Below are 26,044 nucleotides of genomic sequence, written 5' to 3'. Positions count from 1 at the left end.
AGTTGTCAGCCAGCAGCGGCTATATTGGAGATACTGAGCTATTGTTAGTTCTTAGCTTATAGTAAAGGTATACTCTCAGCCACGTCTGGGAAACTAGCAACTTTGCCCCACATTCAGATCTTATTCTGTTGGGTTGCCATCTGATCAGAGAAACTGCAATTGAGTAATCTTTTGAGTTTTTAGTCAGTTCATCTACCTGTTGGGCAAAAATATTATTTTTGCAGTAAAAATAAAGGTTTATTTGGTTTAGATTTAGACACCCACACACGTCAAAATCAGACATAATCTTAACACAGCCACTCCCTGCTGGGTGCAAGTGAAGGGAGAACGTCTCTTTTAATGATGGCACTTGCCCTTTGATTTAAAGAAATTTTTTTTTACATCTGCTACCCAATTAACTGGGTGCACCATTTCAGCTGATTAAATACATCTAATTGCTAAGCGGCCTGCAAGCAACTCCCACGGCCGGTTTCCAGGAACTTACAAAGACAAGGAAAAGTTTCTTACCATCCACTTTTTATTCAATATTCACAGAGGCAGGCTTTGGAAGACAGCCTCTTGGATAATGACGTTGTCCTGAGCTAATCTCCACCCCCCCTTTCCCTCCCACGTCTGGGAGATGGTGGGTCTGGAATGCTTTCTTAGTGATGTGTCAGCAAGTTGGTGCTCCACTTCTGCCTCTTGCTCCTTTCCCATTATTTCCTAACTTTCCCCCGCATCTGCCTCTGAGCTGTGACCTCCCTCAAACCCCTGTTGTAATTCTGAACTCTCTTCCTCTTCTCTGGACGGGTCAAGCTGGGGAGGTGATCTCTAATAATAATAATAATAATAATAATAATAATAATAATAATAATAATTTATTTATATCCCGCCCTCCCCAGCCAAAGCTGGGCTCAGAGAGGCTAACAACAATAAAATAATACAATATTCTAAAATCATTTCATTATAAAATCAACCATTGGCAACCATTGGGCTAGAGTTCTGTGAGGATTGCCAAAGGAGGGGGTCAGGCCAAAGGACTGGTGGAACAGCTCTGTCTTGCAGGCCCTGAGAAAAGATGTCACATCCTGCAGGGCCCTAGTCTCTTGTGACAGAGCATTCCACCAGATTGGAGCTACAGCCAAAAAAGCCCTGGCTCTGGTTGAGGCCAGCCTAACCTCCCTGTGGCCCGGGACCTCCAAGATGTTTTTGTTTGAAGACCGTAAGGTCCTCTGTGGGACATACCAAGAGAGGCGGTCCCGTAGGTATGAGGGTCCTAGGCCGTATAGGGCTTTCTACCATTCCTCCTCTGCCCAGTCCCTGACACTAATCAATTGATCTAAAACAGGAGTACCCTACATAGTGCCCTCCAACTCTCCTTTTTCCTGATCATTGGCCATGTAGGCCGGGGCTGATGTGAGCTGTAGTCCACCCAACATTGGGAAGGCACCACATCTGCTACCCATGATCTAACCAATTGATCAAATGAATGCTGCAGCCCTAGCTGAAGTTTTGCATTTCTTCAGAATGGACATTCTTTAGCCTCAGGACTGTATCCAATTGTCATGCTGGGCCTGTGGATGATGAGGACCTGGTTCTTCTGATGACCAAAGACACAAGTAAGCTGACAGAGCCCATGACATCCCTGGTGTTCTGGGAAGGACATTCCAAAACTGACAAGGGATGCTCTTATTACAGTGGTACCTCGGGTTACAGGGACGCGGGTGGCGCTGTGGGTAAAACCTCAGTGCCTAGGACTTGCCGATCGCATGGTCGGCGGTTCAAATCCCCGCGGCAGGGTGAGCTCCCGTCGTTCGGTCCCAGCTCCTGCCCACCTAGCAGTTCGAAAGCACCCTTAAGTGCAAGTAGATAAATAGGTACCGCTTTATATAGCGGGAAGGTAAACGGCGTTTCCGTGTGCTGCTCTGGTGCCGGTTCGCTAGAGCAGCTTCGTCACGCTGGCCACGTGACCCGGAAGTGTCTGCGGACAGCGCTGGCTTCCGGCCTCTAGAGTAAGATGAGCGCACAACCCTAGAGTCTGTCAAGACTGGCCCGTACGGGCAGGGGTACCTTTACCTTTACCTTTTTACCTTGGGTTACATACACTTCAGGTTACATACGCTTCAGGTTACAGACTCCGCTAACCCAGAAATAGTGCTTCAGGTTAAGAACTTTGCTTCAGGATAAGAACAGAAATCGTGCTCCAGCGGCGTGGTGGCAGCAGGAGGCCCCATTAGCTAAAGTGGTGCTTCAGGTTAAGAACAGTTTCAGGTTAAGAACAGTTTCAGGTTAAGAACAGACCTCTGGAACGAATTAAGTACTTAACCCGAGGTACCACTGTATTATGTAAAGAGGAATATTCTTCCATTGTAATAATTGAAAACTATCCACCAGAAATGTGTCACTAATGTTTTAAGTCATAAAAATGAGAGGGAATACATTCTTTTGGAGATGTGGTGAGCAATTAAAAAAAGAGGAAAGAGCAAGTCAAAGGGGGGGGGGAAGAGTTGGTGTGGTACCTTCTTTTGTCTGTTTTCAGCAGCAACCAACTGAGCTGCCATTCTCTCTTGCATTTTTCTGCAGTGAGCCATAACAGCTTCTAAGATGGTGAGTGGGTTGGTACAAATGGACTTCTTGTCTTTATCACCAGCACCTGACTCATAGTCTCGCTGCAGAGCCAGAAATGGGTCACTAAGATTAAATCTCCCATACCGCTCCTGGATGAAGACCTCCTTCCTCCGTGCCTAAACAGAGAGATAAACAAAATGAATCACTAGAGAACAGTTAAATGAAATGTTAACACACAAATCAGCGCTATACGTAGAACATCTGGGAAATAAACAGTCACACGTTCAGCAGATTACTTCAGTATTTTTAACAATGCATAAGCCAGTGCATTTTGAGAATAGCCATGTTTTATGCCAGCAATCTAAATTAAATCTTATTTCCAAGTAACACCACAAAATAAATAATATATATATGGCCTTTATATATGCCTGAGAGAAATCAATTATTTAACATTTAGGTTTATTAAGTGCAGTTAATAAGATGTGGCCATTTTAGCTTTCTTCCCATCTCCCAGAGTCCTCTCTTTGCTGCTGCTACACACAACTATAAAGGTTATGTAGATGTTTTGTTGCTTGTTACCAAACCTATCATCAGAAACGTGGGAAAAGAACATCATTTGAGAAAGTCAACACAAACAGTTATCATAAGACTGTTAAGTTCAAAAATAAAGAATGCTGTGTGTTTTGGTTTTTACTCCCCTTCCTTTTAAGTAGTCACAAACCCCGTCAAAGTGCTGCAAGTTCCTGAAGGCAATGCTTGCAAAAAGCCTGATTGCTTTGGAGGGAAATGGTCACCTGTCACTTTGTTGTTGTTTAGTCGTTTAGTCGTGTCTAACTCTTTGTGACCCCATGGACCAGAGCACGCCAGGCACTCCTGTCTTCCACTGCCTCCTGCAGTTTGGTCAAACTCATGCTGGTAGCTTCGAGAACACTGTCCAACCATCTCGTCCTCTGTCATCCCCTTCTCCTTGTGCCCTCCATCTTTCCCAACATCAGGGTCTTTTCCAGGGAGTCTTCTCTTCTCATGAGGTGGCCAAAGTATTGGAGTCTCAGCTTCAGGATCTGTCTTTCCAGTGAGCACTCAGGGCTGATTTCCTTCAGAATGGAGAGGTTTGATCTTCTTGCAGTCCATGGGACTCTCAAGAGTCTCCTCCAGCACCATAACTCAAAAGCATCAATTCTTCGGCGATCAGCCTTCTTAATTTAGGGCTGGCACAAGATATTGCACTGCTGAAACCCCTTTTTTGCATCTCCCTTGTCTCTGCTGTGCCTCTTCTCTTCATTGTGATGGTGCTTTACCAACAGCAGCAGGAGTCAAGCCCCGCCTCCACCTCCCTGTCTCACTCTAGAAAGGACCTTGGGAGGCGGAGGTCCTTCGCGAGTGAAGCATTCTGGGTGCGGAAGTCATGAAAGCACCAGTAGCTTCCTGCGGCAGCTGATAATCCCTAATATTGGGGGCGGGTGAAAGTTACAGTAACTTTAAAACCCTCCCCCTAGAGTTGGGCGGCATCTAACTGAAGAATGAATCATGGCTCAAAAATAGAAACGCAGCTTTAAAAAGAAGCCAAATGCTATCATAAATAGCCTCAAAAACTGAAGGTAAGAGTGATGATTAAGCGTGAACTCCAAAAGATATTATGGGAAGTGGAAAAGAAGCATTAATTATTTTTGCCTTCTCTCAAGATACCAAGGCCTGAAAAGCAGGTGGCTTCAAAAACAGGCCAAATGATGAGAAACTCATCGTTTTAGAAATGTCATCATGAAGGAAAGGCAGTGCTAAGAGGAAGCAGGCCATTCCATAGTAAATTGAGTTCTATTCAGGCATTATCCGACATCAACAACAAGGGTTCCAGCAGTGGCTTCCAACCATTGGCCCCATCCCTACCATCATGTCTCTGTCGAACATCTGTAGAGCACATCTGTAGAGAGAAGCAAAATCTACGGTTGTAGGTTCCTCTGCTATTTCGAACCCTGTTTGAGCTATAATATGAGACTCCACACGGAGCTCCACTTCTTCAAATTTCTTGTAACTTCTCTTGAGAGACGCAGCTCTGGTAAAGAGCCATTGATCTACTTCAGGATATTAGAACTCAAGTGAAATCCCATGCACACTTGCATGGAAATAAATCCAATGGAAGACCTTGGGACTCTTTTGCGATAATTATATTTTATATTCTTTATTGAAAAATTAAAAATTACAAAATACAAGTGCACAGAATAAGACACCAAAAAGAAGAAACAAGAAGTAGCAACTATGTAGGGGGGAAAGGAGATGTTGTGTATATTACAAAAAAGGTACTTAACTGCTGAGTAAATATGCATAGGATTATGCTTGGGACTTTGTAGGATAAACTCTTGCTAGCCCTGAGAATTCCCCCAGAGCTTGTGGTATCCAGTATTCACTAGGACTTACTAGCATCCAAGACCTACAGCCTGTTGCTAGTCATCCTCTGCTACAGACTGCTTCCCACCAGATCTTACCTAGAACCCTACAGGCTATTAGTAGGACAAGAAAAATGGAGGTTGTACACCCTATAGCAACTTTTGGAGTAACCTGGGCAATAAAGAAATCCATCTTTCCTGAAAAGCATCTCACATTCACAGCTGGGTGCTACAGTGATAAACCAGAAGCTCAGGAAGTTCTTAATGACCTTAAAGGGAAAATCATGCACTGCTGGCATCTGCGTATAGAAACGAAACTAACACATTTTTACAGCACTCTGCAGATTTCATCACTTAACATATGGTAAAGAGTGTAACATTTCCTTGATTCTTTTTTAAAGTCACAAGCAAAAAGCATGTTACATTTTTTAAAAAAATAATTAACAGAGCTCTGGACCACTGCCTTGCCGACGTGGGGATCCAGGGCACAGTCCTTCAATGGCTGCGCTCGTTTCTCTCTGGTCGGGGACAGAGGGTGGCGCTTGGGGGGGAATTGTCATCGCGCCACTCCTTGGTGTGTGGAGTACCTCAGGGTGCGATACTCTCCCCAATGCTTTTCAACATCTTTATGCGCCCCCTCGCCCAGCTTGTCCGGAGTTTTGGGCTGGGTTGCCATCAGTATGCCGATGACACCCAACTCTATCTGTTGATGGATGGCCATCCTGACTCGGCCCCAGACACACTGACCAGATGTCTGGAAGCTGTGGCTGGATGGTTACGTGGGAGCCGGTTGAAGCTAAATCCTTCGAAGACAGAGGTCCTGTGGCTGGGACGGGACGATATGGGATTGGGGGGGCAACTCCCATCTCTTGCGGGGGCGCAGTTAGTGCCAGCACCGTCCGTTAAGAGTCTGGGTGTAATCTTCGACACCTCCCTTTCCATGGAGGCGCAGATTGCAGCTATAACAAAGGCGGCATTTTTCCATCTCCGCCAAGCTAAGCAGTTGGCTCCTTACCTCTCTCGCCCTGACCTAGCCACTGTGATCCACGCGACGGTCACCTCCAGACTGGATTATTGTAACTCGCTCTACGTGGGGCTGCCCTTAAGACTGACCCAGAAACTCCAGCGGGTGCAGAATGCTGCAGCGAGACTCCTTACGGGGTCTTCGCTGCGAGATCACATTCATCCGGTGCTATATCAACTGCACTGGCTCCCGGTGGAGTACAGGATCAGGTTTAAGGTGCTGGTTTTAACCTTTAAAGCCCTATACGGCCTAGGACCCTCGTACCTACGGGACCGCCTCTCCTGGTATGCCCCACAGAGAAACTTACGGTCTTCAAATAAAAATATCTTGAAGGTCCCAGGCCACAGAGAAGTTAGGCTGGCCTCAACTAGAGCCAGGGCATTTTCGGCTGTGGCTCCGACCTGGTGGAACACTCTGTCACAAGAGACTAGGGCCCTGCGGGACTTGACATCTTTCCGCAGGGCCTGCAAGACAGAGCTGTTCCGCCAGGCCTTTGGCCAGGGCACAGCCTGACTCCCTCCCTCGGCAATCTTCGCGGAGCTCTGGCCCAATGGTGGCCAGTGGCTTGAATTTAATTAATTTTATAATGAATGATTTTAGAGTGTTGTTTGTGTTGTACTTTTGTATTGTTTTATTGTTGTTAGCCGCCCTGAGCCCAGCTTCGGCTGGGGAGGGCGGGATATAAATAAAATTTATTATTATTATTATTATTTTGCATGGAGAGAGAAAAGTACATTCTCCTTTTAAAACGACTCAAACATTCCTCTTTTTTTTTAATGCCAAGATCCAGACACAGTATTTCCCTTTGACGCCAACAGACAAGTTTAGAAGAAGCCAGTGGAAGTTTCCTTAAACGTCACCACTACAAATAGCCAAAGGAACATTTTCTAGTGAAAACATGTTGATTTTGTCTTTTTATAGCAATGATACCTTTGGCTGGGCTCTAGAGAAAGCCAGTTTTATATGACTCACAGACACCTGGCGTTTCTAAAATCCAAAACTTTCCTCACCACCCAAGCATGCCAATCCGATCCCCAACATACTTGCTGCCAAGGGCACTGTATGGGAGTGTGACCAGCAGTACAGTATGTCAAAAGGTCATGACATTTATAAGTGCACATGTGCATATTTAGTCTGTATGGACAAACACACACACCGCTGGGCATTTGAGAAGTATTTCAGACAGGGGCTAAAATATGTATGATTTGGCAACATAAAAGAGAAGCAAAGATCAGCCAAACATAGCACATTTTTCTTAATTATGTTCCTTGACTCAAGGTGTAAACTTCTCACTTCACTCATAATCATAACTGTTTCCTGACCAAGAAGGACTGGCCTAAGGCATATTGCTCCCTGAGATGGAGGACAATTGGAACCCGCTAGTCCATATATAGTATCCAACCAGACTGGAGACTGAACACACTCAGCGGTGTGTGGCCAGTGGATTTGGGGAACTAGGCTAGTGCCCTAAATGTTCCCCTGGCACCTGCTTCCCAAAGCCCAGGAAGCTTCTGCCCAGCTTAGGGATAGAGTCACGATGCTCACATGTGCAACGTTGGAACGTCCCCTTCCTCCACTCTGGCCCTTATGAAACTGTTCCCTTATGAAAAATTTCACTGCGTGCCACTGAACACACTGGTCATGGGATAGTATTCTCTACTGGACCTGGGGGCAACAGAAGAGCTTAGACAGGATGGGGAATGTTGTCAGCCCCCTGTCTCAAGGCATTTGCTACATGCTGCTGCTGCCTTACTCTGCCTGATATGGGGCAAGCCCTTGAGACTATGGCAAGGAGTAAGGTAAAGGTAAAGGGACCCCTGACCATTAGGTCCAGTCATGGCCGACTCTGGGGTTGTGGCGCTAATCTCGCTTTATTGGCCGAGGGAGCCGGGGTACAGCTTCCGAGTCATGTGGCCAGCATGACTAAGCCGCTTCTGGCAAACCAGAGCACCGCACAGAAACGCCATTTACCTTCCGACTGGAGCGGTGGTACCTATTTATCTACTTGCGCTTTGATGTGCTTTCGAACTGCTAGGTTGGCAGTAGCAGGGACCGAGGAACGGGAGCTCACCCTGTCACAGGGATTTGAACCACCAACCTTCTGATTGGCAAGTCCTAGGCTCTGTGGTTTAACCCACAGCACCACCCATGTCCCAGGAGTAAGGTAAGATGTCTTAATTCCCTCAGAAGCTGTCTGTTTCATGGCAGACTTCCCCAATACAGTGCCCTCCATTGGTTTGGGAGAATTCCCACCTTCCACATACAGCATCACCAATGAAGAGGGTTGATAGGAATTATAGTGTGGCAACTTCTGGTGGGTACCAGGTTAAGGAGTTGGGCTTGTCTCCTCTTCCCTCAGTCCAACACATAGACATTCAAAGCACTCAGCTCTGAAGATCAGAAATTGCTGTGTTGCTGTGTTTTTTTTTTAATAAGTTCCCTCCTCACTCCCACATTTTAAAGTCTGCTCATATAAATAAAAGTTATATGAGCTGAGCAGAGTCTTTGCATATTAAACTGATAATGCAGACACCCATCTGAAAAACATTATGTCAGAATAGAACATCGCCTTTTGCCATAAGGATTTACAAGCTGGAGATGGGAATCCTTCCTGTTCACAGATCTTTCCAATAAAATTTGTGCAGATTTTGCATTCCTATCTGGAGTTTTGATTCATAGAAGTTGAAACGTTCCCCAAATACATTGGCCAAAAAGATCTGGCGGCGCGCGCAGTTTGATCCATCTTTCAGATTTAGGGGAGCTAGTCTCAAACGTTTGTTGGGGGAGACCTAGGTTTTTTTGAGGGAGGAGTTATTTGTCCTGTCTTCACGCTTTTTATGATGGAGGACCGCTGTAGCCACCCCCAACGACACGTTCTCAAGATGGAGGGTGAGGGAACAGCTGCAGTCGCCTGCGGTTCGTGCACAATGATTGCCATCTTGCCAAAGGTTGCAGGCAGCTTTACCTGCAGCAATTGCATGTTGATTGCCCTCTTAAAAGACAAAGTCCAGCAACTGGAGGAACGTGTAGCTACGCTCCAAAGAATTAGAGAGCTGGAGCTCTTCTTGGAAGCAACAGAGCACACCGTCTCCACCAAGGAGGAGACGGAGGCCAAGGAGGAGAAGGAGGCTAGTTCACCATCACAAGAGCCAGATATATGGAGAAATGTGACTCAAAGAAGTAGGAGGCCCAGGGTTCGCTCTGATTGTTTAGAAATACACAATCGCTTTGAGGTCCTCTCCCCTAGCATGGAAGACGAAGAGCAGACTCCATTTGAGGATCTCTCCCTCATTACAGTCGATCAGGTATATGAAGGCGAACAGCAAAGTCAATCCTCAGGGAATGTGCAGGCGACCTTGGAACGGACAGCTCACGGAAGAACCCCGACCAAACCTAAGAGGAGGCGTCTAGTGGTGATAGGGGATTCCCTACTGAGGGGAACAGAAGCAGTAATCTGTGGGCCTGACAAGATGTCTCGGGAAGTGTGCTGTCTCCCCGGGGCTAAGATCCAAGATGTAACTGAACGACTGCAAGGAATCATAAAACCCACTGACAAATACCCCTTCCTCTTGGTTCATGTGGGAACCAATGACACTGCAAGCAATAGCCTCCAGAAGATCAAAAGAGACTACGAGGCTCTGGGCAGGAAATTGAAGCAATTAAATGCACAAATTGTCATCTCATCTGTCCTCCCAGTTGAACGACGTGGCCCAGGGAGAGAGGAAAAAATAGTGGAAGTGAACAGCTGGCTTCGCAAATGGTGTAAACAGGAACGGTTTGGATTCTTAGATCACAGACTGCAGTTTCTTGAAGATGGACTTCTGGCAAGCGATGGGCTGCACCTCACAATGGTTGGGAGGAATGTTTTTGCCAAAAATCTCAGAAGCCTCATCAGGAGGGCTTTAAACTGACTAATGAGGGGGAGGGAGACAGTGCTCCTGAAGGTAGGAGTCTATCAGTTGATGAAGATGATCATCCAAATGTCATAGACCAAATGGAGCAAACAGCACGCAGACCTAGTGGTGGGAGGAAAAAATCCTTAAATAAGAGACACGGGGGAATGATTAATGGACTTCAATGTCTGTACACTAATGCGCAAAGCATGGGAAATAAACAAGATGAGCTTGAGCTCTTGGTACAGCAAACTAAATATGACATAATAGGCATCACTGAAACCTGGTGGGATAAGTCCCACGATTGGAATGTAATAATGGAGGGATACGACCTATTTCAGAGAAACAGACCAGACAAGAAAGGAGGAGGAGTGGCATTATATGTCAGGGATGTGTATACCTGTGAAGAGATCCAAGATTTAGAACCTCAAAGCCAAAGTGAGAGCATTTGGGTCAAAATTAAGGGAGAGAAGAATAACAGAGACCTCATTGTGGGAGTTTACTATAGATCCCCAAGCCAAACGGAGGACATAGATGATGCCTTCCTGGAACAGATGGCCAAGCATGCAAAAGGAAGGGAGATAGTAGTAATGGGGGACTTCAATTACCCGGATATTTGTTGGATGTCAAACTCAGCCAAGAGCATAAGGTCAAACAGATTCCTCACTGGCCTTGCAGACAACTTCATTGTCCAGAAAGTGGGAGAAGCAACAAGAGGAACAGCCATTTTAGATCTGGTCCTAACCAATGTTGATGACCTGGTTAGTGGGGTAGAAGTGGAAGAATCATTAGGCGCGAGTGATCATGCTCTTCTGAAGTTTACTATACAGCGGAAAGGAGCAGCCAAGCATACTAGGACTCAATTTCTCGACTTTAAGAAAGCCGACTTCATAAAACTTAGGGAAGTGCTGGGTGAGATCCCATGGACAGTAATACTAAAAGGAAAGGGAGTTCATGATGGCTGGGAGTTTGTTAAGAGGGAGATAGTAAAAGCACAACTTCAGGTAATACCAATGAGACGGAAACATGGAAGGTACCTAAAGAAGCCAGGGTGGCTATCTAAAGAACTTTTAACGGAGTTAAGATTAAAAAAGGATGTGTACAAAAAATGGAAAAGGGGGGAAACCACCAAAGAGGAATTCAAACAAATAGCCAGCACGTGTAGACACAAAGTCAGAAAAGCTAAAGCACAGAATGAACTCAGGCTTGCTAGAGAGGTTAAAAGCAACAAAAAAGGCTTTTATGGGTATGTTCGTAGCAAAAGGAAGAACAAAGAAACAGTGGGGTCACTCAGAGGAGAAGATGGTGAAATGCAAACAGGGGACACAGAAAGGGCTGAACTCCTCAATGCCTTCTTTGCCTCAGTCTTCTCCGATAAAGAGAAAAATGCCCGACCTTAAGAATTTGGAGTAAATGATTCAGCAGAGGAAACACAGCCCAGAATAACTAAGGAGATAGTACAAGAATACTTGGCTAGTTTAGATGTATTCAAGTCTCCAGGGCCAGATGAACTGCATCCAAGAGTATTAAAAGAACTGGCAGATGTGATTTCAGAACCACTGGCAGTCATCTTTGAGAATTCCTGGAGAACAGGCGAAGTCCTGGCAGACTGGAGGAGGGCAAATGTTGTCCCTATTTTCAAAAAGGGGAAAAGAGAGGACCCAAATAATTACCGCCCAGTCAGTCTGACATCAATACCAGGGAAGATTCTGGAGCAGATCATTAAGCAAACAGTCTGTGAGCACCTAGACAGGAATGCTGTGATCACCAATAGTCAGCATGGATTTCTGAAAAATAAGTCATGTCAGACTAACCTGATCTCGTTTTTTGACAGAATTACAAGCCTGGTAGATGAAGGGAACGCAGTGGATGTAGCCTACCTTGATTTCAGCAAGGCATTTGACAAGGTGCCCCATGATATTCTTGTAAAGAAGCTGGTAAAATGCGGTCTTGACTATGCTACCACTCAGTGGATTTGTAACTGGCTGACTGACCAAACCCAAAGGGTGCTCATCAATGGTTCCTCTTCATCCTGGAGAAGAGTGACTAGTGGGGTGCCACAGGGTTCTGTCTTGGGCCCGGTCTTATTCAACATCTTTATCAATGACTTGGATGATGGACTCAAGGGCATCCTGATCAAATTTGCAGATGACACCAAACTGGGAGGGGTGGCTAACACCCCAGAGGACAGGATCACACTTCAAAACGACCTTGACAGATTAGAGAACTGGGCCAAAACAAACAAGATGAATTTTAACAGGGAGAAATGTAAAGTATTGCACTTGGGCAAAAAAAAAATGAGAGGCACAAATACAAGATGGGTGACACCTGGCTTGAGAGCACTACATGTGAAAAGGATCTAGGAGTCTTGGTTGACCACAAACTTGACATGAGCCAACAGTGTGACGCGGCAGCTAAAAAAGCCAATGCAATTCTGGGCTGCATCAATAGGAGTATAGCATCTAGATCAAGGGAAGTAATAGTGCCACTGTATTCTGCTCTGGTCAGACCTCACCTGGAGTACTGTGTCCAGTTCTGGGCGCCACAGTTCAAGAAGGACACTGACAAACTGGAACGTGTCCAGAGGAGGGCAACCAAAATGGTCAAAGGCCTGGAAACGATGCCTTATGAGGAACGGCTAAGGGAGCTGGGCATGTTTAGCCTGGAGAAGAGGAGGTTAAGGGGTGATATGATAGTCATGTTCAAATATATAAAAGGATGTCACATAGAGGAGGGAGAAAGGTTGTTTTCTGCTGCTCCAGAGAAGTGGACAAGGAACAATGGATCCAAACTGCAGGAAAGAAGATTCCACCTAACATTAGGAAGAACTTCCTGACAGTAAGAGCTGTTCGACAGTGGAATTTGCTGCCAAGGAGTGTGGTGGAGTCTCCTTCTTTGGAGGTCTTTAAGCAGAGGCTTGACAACCATATGTCAGGAGTGCTCTGATGGTGTTTCCTGCTTGGCAGGGGGTGGGACTCGATGGCCCTTGTGGTCTCTTCCAACTCTATGATTCTATGATTCTATCTCAAAACAGGCAAGCGCATCTAGAGCCCATGGTTTTAGGGAATCTGGAAGAAGCTGTGGTAAGCTTCAAGCTCTCGTATTTCATCTTTCCTCACCCAATTCTTTTATGCATGAGGGGAGTAAAATTTTCTTATTTCACTTTAAGACAAAAGAGAGCTCCACTTTATGTCCAAACCTAGAGAACGGTGGCTTGCTTCAATTAAAGTTAGTTGAAGCCAATAAGGAACGATAAGGGAGAGTGCATGAGCAACTTGCCCGCAACTTCTCCTTAATCACCTAAATCCATGGTTTAGTTTTAAGTCAGGGTTCCCCAAACTTGGGTCTCCAGCTGCTTTTGGACTACAATTACCATCATCCCTGACCCCTGTTCTTGCTAGCTAAGGATGATGGGAGTTGTAGTCTGAAAAACAGCTGGAGACCCCAGTTTGGGAAACCCTGTTTTAACTGATTGTCTGAACTAGGCCTTTAGATTCAGGTAGGTAGCAGCGTTGGTCTGGCACAGTCAAAATAAATAAAAAAAATTGTCCAGTAGCACCTTAGAGACCAACGAAGTTTGTTCTGAGTATAAGCTTTCATGTGCATGCACACGAAAGAAGTGTATCTGAAGAAGTGTGCATGCACCTGAAAGCTTATACCCAAAACAAACTTAGTTGGTCTCTAAGGTGCTACTGGACAATTTTTTAATTTATTTGAACTAGGCCTTGTACTGTTATTTCAAAACATTTTCTCCAGATGAGGCTAAGTCAACAAACTTTTACAGATGGAAGCAATGGATTGAAGCTGGCTTTTTTGTTGTTGAAGAAAATATCTCTCTAAGATAGCCAGCCAAAGATTTCAACTAGGTTGCAGTTTTCCCGTTGCAATTGAAACACTAACTCAATTGATTAATATATTTCATTTTAAAATGTATGTTCCTTAAGGGAAGAGCTCCCCCCCCAAAAAAAATTCAAGCCCTGAGACTTTAAGTTCCTCTATCAAGATCCACAAATGAATGTTTTAACAAAATGATTTCCATAGCAACAAACTGTTGCTACAAACAGGCAATCACGACAACTGGCAAATTGAGGTTGCCAAAGAAAAATATTCTGTTCCATCATGTGGTGTTGTTGTTGTTTAAGTAGAAGGATTAATAACAATAATCAGACATTTGCTCTTGTTTTGTTTTTCTGTGAGATCTTTTGTAATATAATAATTATTAAGTAATAAGTTATTATCATAAGGAATGTAATACTTTTGCCTTCTGTGGTAGGCTTAAACTCACTGGCCCAATGACCTCATAGGCTCACGGCATGTTAGACTTCAGTCACCATCCAAAATCCTGCCAGGGCCTGACAAATTGTAGATTGCAGCTGTGGAGTTCTGGGTAAACAGGAGCTGCTTCATTGATTCCAACGACAGATTGCTCTGTGTGCGTAATCTACATGCAATACTCTCTAATACTGAAATGAGAGAAGAACCCAAACTCTGCATGTGCCCTGGAGCATCTCAACTAGCCAAAGTCCCATATTATAGGTCAGGAGTCAGCAAACTTTTTCAGCAGGGGGCCAGTCCACTGTCCCTCAGACGTTGTGGGTCTATATTTTTTTGGGGGGGGGGATTGAACGAATTCCTATGCCCCACAAATAACCCAGAGATGCATTTTAAATAAAAGGACACGTTCTACTCATGTAAAAACATGCTGATTCCCAGACCGTCCATGGGCCGGATTGAGAAGGCGATTGGGCCAGATCCAGCCCCTGGGCCTTAGTTTGCTTACCCATGGTGTAGGTATTAATATAACCTGGCATGGATACAAAGTCTGTAAAAGATGTTAGACTCTTTATAACAAAGAGTCACAAACCATAAGCATTCTAAAGCATCACACGCACACACACAGTTTGGTTGACCACAATCAAGCAGCATTATTTAAATTACATATGGGAGATTGTATGCAAATAGCTCTCCTGCCCTTCAGGGTCAAGATGCAACATAGATCAGTCTGAGCTGTGCTGAGGAAAGTATTGAGGGAAGACACTGGAGTATGATGGAATAAATAAGAAACAAAAAATATTTCACAGGTCTAAGTTATTTAGTGGGATTCCAGATGGTGAGCAAGAACACAGGGGAGTGAAAGACTGACTTTCTCAAGCACTAATTACTAAACAGAAGGTAGTCCTTCCATTGAGAGTCATGAAGAGCTAATTCAGTGAATAATGCCACATAAAAAAAAATACATTGTCACATTCTAATGAATCCATAATGATCACTACCTACTTGGTTTAAATTGACTATTGCCATTGCAAGTTTAAAACCAGCTAATCACCTGGTCATCTAAGGTATGAATGGCTTCCTGGGCGAACAGAGATTAATTTTTTGCAAAAGTTGGGTGTCTTCTTTGTTTTAGGCAGTGGTGGTGAATATGGGTAAGTGAGCTAACAAATATCATGGGAAATATTTGCAAGAAATGTCCTCCCGCTGTCTTTAATAGCAAAATCAGGTGATGAGTACCAATAGAAATGAAGGCAAAATGAGACCATTGAGAAGGAAATGAAAGCATCAGCGTGCTCAGGGGAACCCCAGGATTTGCAGAAATACAAAGAAAATCTGGAAAAAGCAAAACCATTGAGGAAAATAAAAATGGAAAAGGGGGTAGTGATTTGAGTATGGAATGGCTTGCTGAAGGAGGACGTGGATGGCTGGAACCATGAACAAGAATACTCCAATATAAGGAGGTGGAAATAATACATCACAACATTTTGTTGCAGGTCTCATTCGTCTTTACTTATCAGCAGGATCTCAACCATTATGCAGGCATTCATTATGGCAAGGATTTTATGGATTGGAAGCTGATGCTAATTTGAAAAAGCTAATGTATAATAAGTGACTATGGTCGTGGCCCCACTGTTCAAGCCAAAACCGGGGCTTGACTTTGTGGTTTCAAGCAATCCATCTTTGTTCAGATAAAAGAAATGCCAAGAGAATGAAGCCATTAGAAATAAAGAGGCAACTTCACTTGATTCGTTTGCTTGGATTACCAAAAACTCTCTTTTTAAAAAAAGCTTTATTGCATTGCTTTGTATGTTAAAAGGCTTTTGCAAAGTGGTTTGAAACAGGGAAATAAAAATATGCCCTTGATTTTTGTTGTAACCCTAATTCCCCCCTCTTCTCCTAAAGGGGTGGAATGATCAACAGTTGAAACATGGACTGGGATAAGTGGAAGGAGGCACACGCACTGGCAACTGCTCAATGAGTTGGAGAGCCTTGTTAACCACAGGACTTGGCAAGGACTTGCAAAGTCTTGGCAGCAGAGCCCACTGCAACCCCTGAAGGTCAATTAAAAGTGAACCTACTTATTGTCTGCAACCTGAATAGAATTTAAAGTCATCAAGTCTTGCCCCGGGGAGCCAAGTACTTGTGACTACTATACTCAACTCTACTGTTCTAACAGAGACTGCAGGCAGCAGAGTAAGAAGTTTACCTAAGGTGCTATTATGAGGCCGCCTGCTACCTAAATACTAGTTACTGTGAAAAGCTACGTTCATGGAGAATGGTGTGAGCTTCTATCTCCCCCTTGCAGGGTAAGTTATTGCAGTAAGGATCTGCTTCTGACATGATGTTTCCCTGCCTTGCTTGCATTATAAGAACACAGCCTGAAAATGGCTGCAGACACTCATGTTTCCTGATCTGCCCCAAGACTCCCAAAAGCAAGTATCTGGAGGCATATTGTTCTCTTACCCTCTGAATAAAGCATGGCTTAGACTAAAGCAGCTGCCGTGGTCTTACTGACACCAGTCTCCAAACAGCAAAATAAAAATAAAAATGATGCATGAAGAGGATAAACTAAGAGCCAACTCTTGACAGCCAAGCTATGCCTGCTTGGGCGTTGCTCTTTTGTAACTGGGGGTGGGGGGAGCCCTGCGCCTCCTGGAAGTCTGTATTTTGCTTTGAATGCCTTCTCTACCAGTTTTTCTGCTCGCTTGCTCTGCCTATTCTGACATCCTAAACCTGATTCTCCAAAGACAGTCCAACACTTCTCAGCAGACTACTGTACTGTATATACTAATCTTAAATTATCTCCACATTATCTCTGCTATGTAAGGAAGACTTGGCAAAGGTGATCCAGTGAGGTTCACAAGTCTTGTCCAGATTAACTCTAAGCCAGGCATAGACAAACTCGGCCCTCCAGATGTTTTGGGACTACAATTCCCATCATACCTGACCACTGGTCCTGTTAGCTAGGGATCATGGGAGCTGTAGGCCAAAAACATCTGGAGGGCCGAGTTTGCCTATGTCTGCTCTGGGCCATTCCAACCTTAGCCACTAGGATTGCAACTAATAGGGTTTCTGTTTCCCCATCACTGCTTCTCCATGCCAAGAAAAGCTACACCTGCTGAAAATCTACTTGACAAAATGGTACTAAGAGCACAAGTAAGAAAACCAAAGCAGTGGTGATCTGCTGTTCACCACACCACATGCACCTCACTGCTTAAAATGTCAGCAGTTCCATTTTTTTTATTATTTAGAGCACTTATGAGTCTGGCACTCAACAGTGAGGTGCATTCAGATACTGAAATTACATTGTTCTTCCTGAGATAGTAAACCTTAAAGCAATACTTATGAGTTGCTCTCCTGATATGTTTTCTTGGGAAGCAATTTCGACCTGCACTGCAGAGAGCACTGAAGATAAACACTGACTAATTTATCTGTACAGTATTCATCTGAAGTGGAAAGGTTTGCATGTGTGCCTGACATTTCAGGAGAAGAATTGCCAACGTTCTCTCAACCCACTATAAAGTGTACATATAAAACCTCATGACACTAAACTGAGTATATGTTACTTACTGCCTTAGGTTGGTTGCTGTGGCAAACTACACAGTCTGTAGTTCTGTATTCCAGAGGGGGAAGATACAACAGGAAAGACATAAAACACCAATCCTGGTACAACTGTACTGGCTGCCGATTAGTTTCCAGGCCCACTTGAAAGTGCTGGTGATGGCCTAGAAAGCTTTACATGGCTCAGGACCTCAATACCTTAAGGATTAAGGTAAAGGTACCCCTGCCCGTACGGGCCAGTCTTGCCAGACTCTGGGGTTGTGCGCCCATCTCACTCTATAGGCCGGGGGCCAGCGCTGTCCGCAGACACTTCCGGGTCACGTGGCCAGCGTGACATCGCTGCTCTGGCGAGCCAGAGCCGCACACAGAAACGCCGTTTACCTTCCCGCTAGTAAGCGGTCCCTATTTATCTACTTGCACCCGAGGTGCTTTCGAACTGCTAGGTTGGCAGGCGCTGGGACCGAGCAACGGGAGCGCACCCCGCCGCGGGGATTCGAACCGCCGACCTTTCGATCGGCAAGCCCTAGGCGCTGAGGCTTTTACCCACAGCGCCACCCGCGTCCCTACCTTAAGGATTGCCTCTCCCCAAATGAACCGCCCCAGACCCTGCTCTTATCATTTGAGGCCCTTCTCTATGTTGCCCATCCTGTAGAGGTTCAGAGGCTGGCAACAAGAGAGCAGGCTCCCCGATTGTGGAATGCTCTCCAGACAAAAACATTCCTCTTTACCCAGGCCTATGGTTATTAAATAATAACCTGTGAAAGTGTGGGCAAGAGGAGTGCTATTATGATGACTATTTTATTATTAGGCTGCCTGTCAGTATGCGTTTTATTATGTTTTTATCATTGATATGTTTTTAATATTGTACACCATCCTGGGATCTTTTGATAAAGGGTAGTATACAAATTATGGGGACGCGGGTGGCGCTGTGGGTAAAAGCCTCAGCGCCTAGGGCTTGCCGATTGAAAGGTCGGCGGTTCGAATCCCCGCGGTGGGGTGCGCTCCCGTCGTTCGGTCCCAGCGCCTGCCAACCTAGCAGTTCGAAAGCACCCTCGGGTGCAAGTAGATAAATAGGGACCGCTTACTGGTGGGTAGGTAAACGGCGTTTCCGTGTGCTGCGCTGGCTCGCCAGATGCAGCTTCGTCACGCTGGCCACGTGACCCGGAAGTGTCTCCAGACAGCGCTGGCCCCCGGCCTCTTAAGTGAGATGGGCACACAACCCTAGAGTCTGTCAAGACTGGCCCGTACGGCAGGGGTACCTTTACCTTTACCTTTAGTATACAAATTGTAATAATAATAATAATAATAATAATAATAATAATAATAATAATAATGCAATACAGTGGTACCTCAGGTTACAGACTCCGCTAACCCAGAAATAGTATCTCGGGTTAAGAACTTTGCTTCAGGATGAGAACGGAAATCGTGCGGCGGCAGCGGGAGGCCTCATTAGCTAAAGTGGTACCTCAGGTTAAGAACAGTTTCAGGTTAAGAATGGACCTCCAGAACGAATTAAGTTCTTAACCCACTGTAGTTCTGTATTCTTTTAATGGTGAGAGAGTTATCATTCCCACAAGCAGATGCTGAAAAGCAGTAGTACCTACTCGTCATCCCAGACACATTGGGTACGCTGCATTTGTCCAGCTGGAACACACTGGGAGTTCACATAAGACAGGGGTAAGAAACACAGTATGCTCCAGATGTTGTTGGATTCCACCACTCATCGTGTGCAGCCAAGATGGCCAACAGTCAGAAATTATGGGAGCTGGAGTCCAATAACACCAGGAGGGAACCACATTGGTTACCTCTGACTTAGTCCAACAACTGGGTCAGCCAGAGGCTTCTGGGAAGCAGAGCATGAAGACAACAGTGCTCCCTTGCTAACTGACCACCCAGAAACTGGAATTCATAAGTCTACTGTCTCTGAACCTGCAAGTTCCACCCTGCTGTCATGGCCAGAAGCCAGCGGTAGACCTGAGCTCCACAATTCCACCCCCTCTCCAGCAGCTAAGTCACTATCAACACATCTTATGGCAGAAAATTCCACCAATCAAACGTGCTTTGTGTAAGGAAGTGCATAAAAAGTACAAACCTTGGAACTTCTACCGATCAATTTTAGTGGACGACCCTAAGTTCTGGCACTGTACCAGAAAAATGTCTATTTATATCATGCCGCTTTATAAACCTAAATTATATTCCCATTCTTTTATTCTAAGTTAAATAGCCACAGATATTTTCACTCAGAGAAAAGACATTCATGTCCATTTTGGTCACCTTTCCCTGTACCTTTCCAAGGTCTACAAATTCCTTTGGGGGATGAAGCCAAAACTATATATACAACATTCATGGCAGCATGGATAAGGGCCTTATTATGTTAACCATACTCTTCAGCATGGAATCTGCATCCTCATTACGCACTGACTGGGCAATTCTATGCATGTCTACTCAGAAGAAAGCCCCACTTAGTTCGGTGGTACATACTCCCAGGTATAGGATTGCAACCTGTTTTCGCTTAGCCATCATGGCCTGAAGGTCTTTTCCCCAGTCAGTCGCTACCAGTTTAGGGATAATGCTACAAACTATAGGTTGGATCTAGACTTACAGCACAAGCCTAACCATGTCTACTCAGAAGAACGTCCTATTGAATTCAATAGGGATTACTCCTAGCTAAGTGTGGTTAGGTTGAAGTACAACTAACGTAGGCTGCCATCCTAACATAGGGTGGTATTCAATTAAATTTTACTCAGCACAGACCCACTGAAATTAATGGGCCTTAGTCATGTTCATTTATTTCAATGGGTATACTCTGAGTAAATCTTAGCTGACTACTGCCCCCAGAGTCTAGAATTTACCTCTGGTCAAATAATATTGCTGGCATAAAGTGAGAGACAGATAGCAACATTGAGAAAAAATGTTTAATATGTATATATGTGTGAAGTTCCACATTTTGACTGCACAACCTTTTTCATTCACTGTGTAGTTTCCTCTGTCAAAGGGCAAAAGTGAGTTGTGGTGTGGGGCAAAGGCAAAGTTCATACTGGCAAAAAGGCAGATTATACTACAGCAGGTGTCTTACAAACTTTGCTATAGAAAGTATGGCTTTATACTTGGGACATAGCATGTGGACGGTTTTCATGAAAGCTTTGTAAGACCTACAGGCACATTTCCTTGCCTAAAACACCACTCAGATTAGTTAAATGAAACTATGCCACTATATATGGCAAGTGTGGAAAGACTCAAAGTTCTCCCACCATTCTCTGTTCCAGAAAAAAAATAAAAACTTGCTCCTGGAAGACTTTCACCCAAGGAAATAAAGTTGTGCCTTTTTACACTCACCGATTTTAAGTGCTTCTCCGTGCAAAACAAGGTTAAACACCCACAGCTGTGAAATGAACATAAATGTGTAGCAGAGGGCATCCTCTGGATGCATAAGGCCTAGGTTCAACCTCCTGCGTCTCTAGACAGGCCTGCAAAAGATTGTCAGTACAGACCAGAGGTGGGGAACCTGTGGCTTTTCCTGTGGTTGTTTGCCTCCAACTCCCATCAATCTCTGCCAGCATGGGCTATGGTAAGAGATTATACTTCAGCAACATCTGAATGGCTCTAAGTTAACTGCCTTAGGTAGACAACAGTGGCTGAGACAGCTTTTAAGGTTGGTGACGCTGAGCCAGGAAATGACGCTTTCTTTCTCCGACAGCTGTCTCGGTCTCATCGCAACGGACTGGCCAAGACAAAGGGGGGAAAAACCTGTTTGGAAATCTAGGTGACCTTGAGATGTTCTTCTGTGCCTGAGGAGCTTTTTCATAAAAGCAATTACCAACTGCAGTGAAAGCAGTTGCTTTAATATATTCATGGAGCCTGGAGCTATCCTATCAGAGAGGTTACAAATGCCCACTGCAAAGGTTCCTAGGAAAGGGAGAAAGTTTCCAAGATACAACGGTCCACACAACAATACATATTTATTTATTGTGACATTTGCATCCCTCCTTACCTCCAAGAACCTTAAGATGGTTTAAATCCGGGGTAGGCAACCTAAGGCCCGGGGGCCGGGTGCGGCCCAATCACCTTCTCAATCTGGTCCGCCGACTGTCTGGAAATCAGCGTGTTTTTACATGAGTAAAATGTGTCCTTTTTATTTAAAATGCATCTCTGGGTTATTTGTGGGGCATAGGAATTCATTCATTCCCACCCCTCAAAAAAAATATAGTCTGGCCCACCAAACTATATGGGTGGTGGACCGGCCCACGGCTGAAAAAGGTTGCTGACCCCTGGTGTACATAACCCTCTGTGTCTGACAGATTGTGACAGGTTTGAAGTTTCCCAGTGAGCTTCATGGCTGCGTGGAGATATGAACTCTAGTTTCCCACATCCTAGTCCAACCATCTAACCACTACGTCATATTGACTCTCCTTTGAGAGCTCCTATAGCTCCCGGAGGCAAGGATTTGCTTGGTGCCATTCTACCGAACTACATTAGAATTCATGCACAGGTTTTCTTTGCAAATCTCTCTTGTTTTCAAACAAGCCTATCTGCATAGGGAGCCATCAGACTTTCTCTTTATTGCTGGTTCGATTTCTAGCTACTAAATAAGCTGAACCAAGGTCAATGTACTCAAATGCACAGGCAACAGGACACTTCTCAGGTGAGAGCTTTCAATTTTAGAAATCGAACAAAAAAATTGCCAAGTAATTTCCCTTGGTGGTTGCTGTAACCTTTTTAGAACTCAATTCTACCTTTGAGCCGTTTCCTGAGAGATTGCTTTTCAGTTTGAGTTTTGGCAGAAATCTGTTCTGTGCACACGCCATGCATTTTAACAACTTAGGCCTCGTTCAAAAAACAACTGAAGCAGGCTTAATTGCAATTAACAACAAATCCACCTGCTGTGGGAAAACGTGGCCAAAGTTGTCTAACATCTTTGGTATCTTTAAGGGAGAAGGGCAAATTAAGATGCAATATTATGGGCCAATGGTATTGCTCCAGTGATCACGTGTGTGGTATACTTTGATACGAAGAATGGGGGTCAATTCTGGCAATGCACTTTCTACTCTCATCCATGCGCCTGACAATTTTCACAGTTGCTCAAATATAGCATGTTAGCCAGAAGATTGTGGCTGCAGTTTGCAGCAGCTCCATGGTAATGGATGCATATTTTCCAGCCTCTATGATTACCTAAATTGTCACTGGTTAAGACTGGCAAGGGAACAATCAGTGCCAGTGTGGTGTTGTGGCTAGTGTCAGACTAGGACCTCGTAGACCAGGCTTCAAATGCCTGCTTGCTCAATGGATGACTTTGGGCCAGTCATTGCCTCTTAGCCTAACCTATCTGACAGGGATGTTGTGGGGATTAAATGACATGAGGGAGAACCATGCACACCACCTTGAGCTCATTGGAGGAAAATGTGAGTTGCGCCTCAAGGCCCCCAGGACCCACCCTGAAAAGAACTTCACTCGGACACATATTTTAGTTTTAAGGTTTTGGGCAAATTTTTGGCCACAGCTTCATTGAATTATAATTTCATGAGCGGTATTGGCTTAGGCATTGTCTCCCGACTATAACTGACTCCACCTCTCTGGGTGGCAGCCAAAAGGGTAAACCAAACGAAGGAGCAACGTCAATGTGGACCAACCGAAGCTCACCCTGGGGTTCCTGTGGTCCTGGCATGGCCCTAGCCCTTCAAGCGGGCTTTGGACGAGATCCAGGACCCCCAGCTTCCTTTAACAGAATGCCCCGTTCCTAGAGGGGCAGGTGATGGCCACACCTCCCCTCCCCACAATCCAACTGAGCCAGTGCCTAACCACCACTTTACAGGTTGTGACAATTGCTAAGGGGTAGGCAAAAACCAAGTGGCTAGAGCCAATTTGCCAATTGGAAAAAAATTCCTACCCAGCCCCTGTTCCAAAACAGGTGACCCAAACCAAAGCAAGGCCAGATGAAACTACCTAACTCTAGGGAGGGAGGGCAGGTGTTCGGCAGCATGACACAAGTGCCCCTACATCCGTCACACAGCCGCTTTTAAAGCCCTTTGGATCATGCCTGGCGTGACCCAGGGGCTGTGGCCAGGGCTTTTGCTACTTCCCCCCACCCATTCTACCCCTATGGGGTAAGTCCCAGGCGCCCAGGCGCAACCAGGACCTTCCAATAGGAGGATCCCATATATAAATGCAATGAAAAGTTCTTTCCAGCTAAGGCAAGACTTGTTTCTGTGACTGCATTCTGGTTCACAAACTATGGTTTGTAGGAAACCCGCATTATCAGTACTGGACAAACTTCTGGATATAATTATGGTGTTAAAAATTAAAATGTATGCCTTTACCCTCCCAAGGTAGGGCTGTCTCTGTGGATCATTTTCATGCATGCACCCTAAACTGCTATGATGTGGTCAATATCATTTCAGGACTACCCAGAGATTCTGCAGCAGTGCTGACCTACAAGCTTCTTAGTTCTGATAAAGCGTGGTCTCTGTTATCTCTGTTTATGATATTAGATTCTGCTTTGTTATGCAAGGCAAACCCTGATCATGCTGTGGATGAACCTAGATACCAATATTATGGACAGAAGGCATATGATGAAAAACTAACCTAAACAAAGATAACATGAAAACTTAATTCAATAGTCCCATTATTTGTACCACTACAGACATAAAACATTTTTTTTCCTGCCAAATCTCTTTCTACCAGTTCTATCAACAATTTTCTAGTTCATATGGCGCTTAAAACTAAACATAATGCAAGCTAGTTGTAAAACACAGAGCATACCATATACAGAGAGAGCATATTGTATACACACAATGTCTTATGTATACAGTCCGTTTTTCACTTACAGATCCCTAGTTCACTCTGAAAGTTATACACATGTCACATCAGAGAAACATAGCCAAATATGGAACACACTGCATTTGTTAAAGACCATCTTTATCCTTCTGTACAAAGCTGAATCAGCACTGTAACAGTTCAGAATAATTTTTAACAGTTGTTTGTCTTTTTAAGGCTATATTCTCAGCAAGAGATCCTCCTGCCGACTTTTATAGCCTCTGAACCTGCAATTCTGATTCGGATCTCTAAACAGTCAAAAGGCTTGGTTTTAATATCTCCTCAGCTACTTCAGATCTGATCTTCAGAAGTCTTTATTTCCCAGTATCTTAACTCACAGCTTGCGTGCATTTTTTTAAAAAAGCGTTATCATTCACATCCAGTTATCTTGACTGGTTTCCAGTCTGTTCCAATTCAAGACAGTAACTTTTATTAGAGAATCTAGTGTAAGGGGGGGGGGATCTAGGGTCCAAAAAAGGAGATTCTTGACACATACACACAATGCCATAATTCAGATGGCAAGATGGAAGCACAACTGTGAATAAAACATGGATTTGCGTACAAATCTACACATGCATTTGAATCCTCACTTGGGCTCCACTAGATCGGCTGGATACACTTTTTGATGCAAATATGAAAGCACATCCCCATCTGGAACCATAAGCTATTGAGCATGACTAACGCTGAATTGGAGCCATGAAGATTTAAACTTCTTTGTCTTTCTTGTTTATGAACGGCTTTATTATTTTTCTCCTCAGCACTACGTGTTACCTTCTAAAAATCAGATTCTCATTTCCATAAGGCAATAGACACCGAAGTCTGCTTTTAAACACTCCCCTGGTGTTAACTTTGCAATAAATATCAAATCAGGTGACTTCCTAGAACTTGAAATGAATTATTCTAAGCTCAAGTGCTTCCATATATTAAAAAAGTATCCAGAGCAATCTTTCTCCTCTATTTCTAATTATCTGCATGGCAGAGCATGAGGTGAAATCTAAATTTATTTTCGTAGGCAAATACTCGTTTACCACCTGCAGTGTTTTAAAAAGGGAGAAGAGAAATTGGAAATGAAAAAGCAACAACCTAAACAAACAGTCCGAGCTAAAATGGATATTAAAAACCTAAGCAGCTAATGACTTAGATAAACATCAAAACAAAGGGCTTGATCTAGTCCCATAAGCAAACAGCACTTCTTTGTGGAGGGATCCCATAGAGAACAGCAGAGTCCAGGATATACACATCATTTTGGGGTCTTCCTAAAAATCTAGGTGTCTTCCCAGCCTATTGATACTCAGTACCATGGGCTTGGCTTCTGTAATACGCTACTGCAGGGGTGTGACCCCAGATATTGTTGGGACTACAACCCCCATTATCCCTCTGGATTGGCCATGATGGCCAGAGCTTGTAGGAGTTGCAGTCCAACATCTGGACCGCCTATCTCTACTGTACAGGGATTATTCTGTGAACAGCTGCTGAGACCACAGTGAACTTGATCAAGCTTTCAAAATGTTACTGCATGTGAACATCTACCAATATGAAAGACGTATGTTTAA

The 26,044-nt window shown here is 44.5% G+C and overlaps 1 protein-coding gene across 3 annotated transcripts in view; it reads right to left on the bottom strand.

The window, feature by feature from the left end:
* CTTNBP2 (cortactin binding protein 2) overlaps positions 1-26,044 on the bottom strand; it is a 118,396-nt gene that overhangs the window by 74,613 nt on the left and 17,739 nt on the right. For all 3 annotated transcript variants that reach the window (XM_053405903.1, XM_053405902.1, XM_053405901.1), the window contains exon 3: positions 2,499-2,723. In XM_053405903.1, the coding sequence (XP_053261878.1) occupies positions 2,499-2,723 (225 nt within the window). The remainder of the gene's footprint in view (positions 1-2,498; positions 2,724-26,044) is intronic.

This window comes from Podarcis raffonei, chromosome 10 (assembly GCF_027172205.1).
Source record: "Podarcis raffonei isolate rPodRaf1 chromosome 10, rPodRaf1.pri, whole genome shotgun sequence".
Taxonomy (NCBI): Eukaryota; Metazoa; Chordata; class Lepidosauria; order Squamata; family Lacertidae; genus Podarcis; species Podarcis raffonei.
This window is presented reverse-complemented; position numbering and strand designations above follow the sequence as displayed.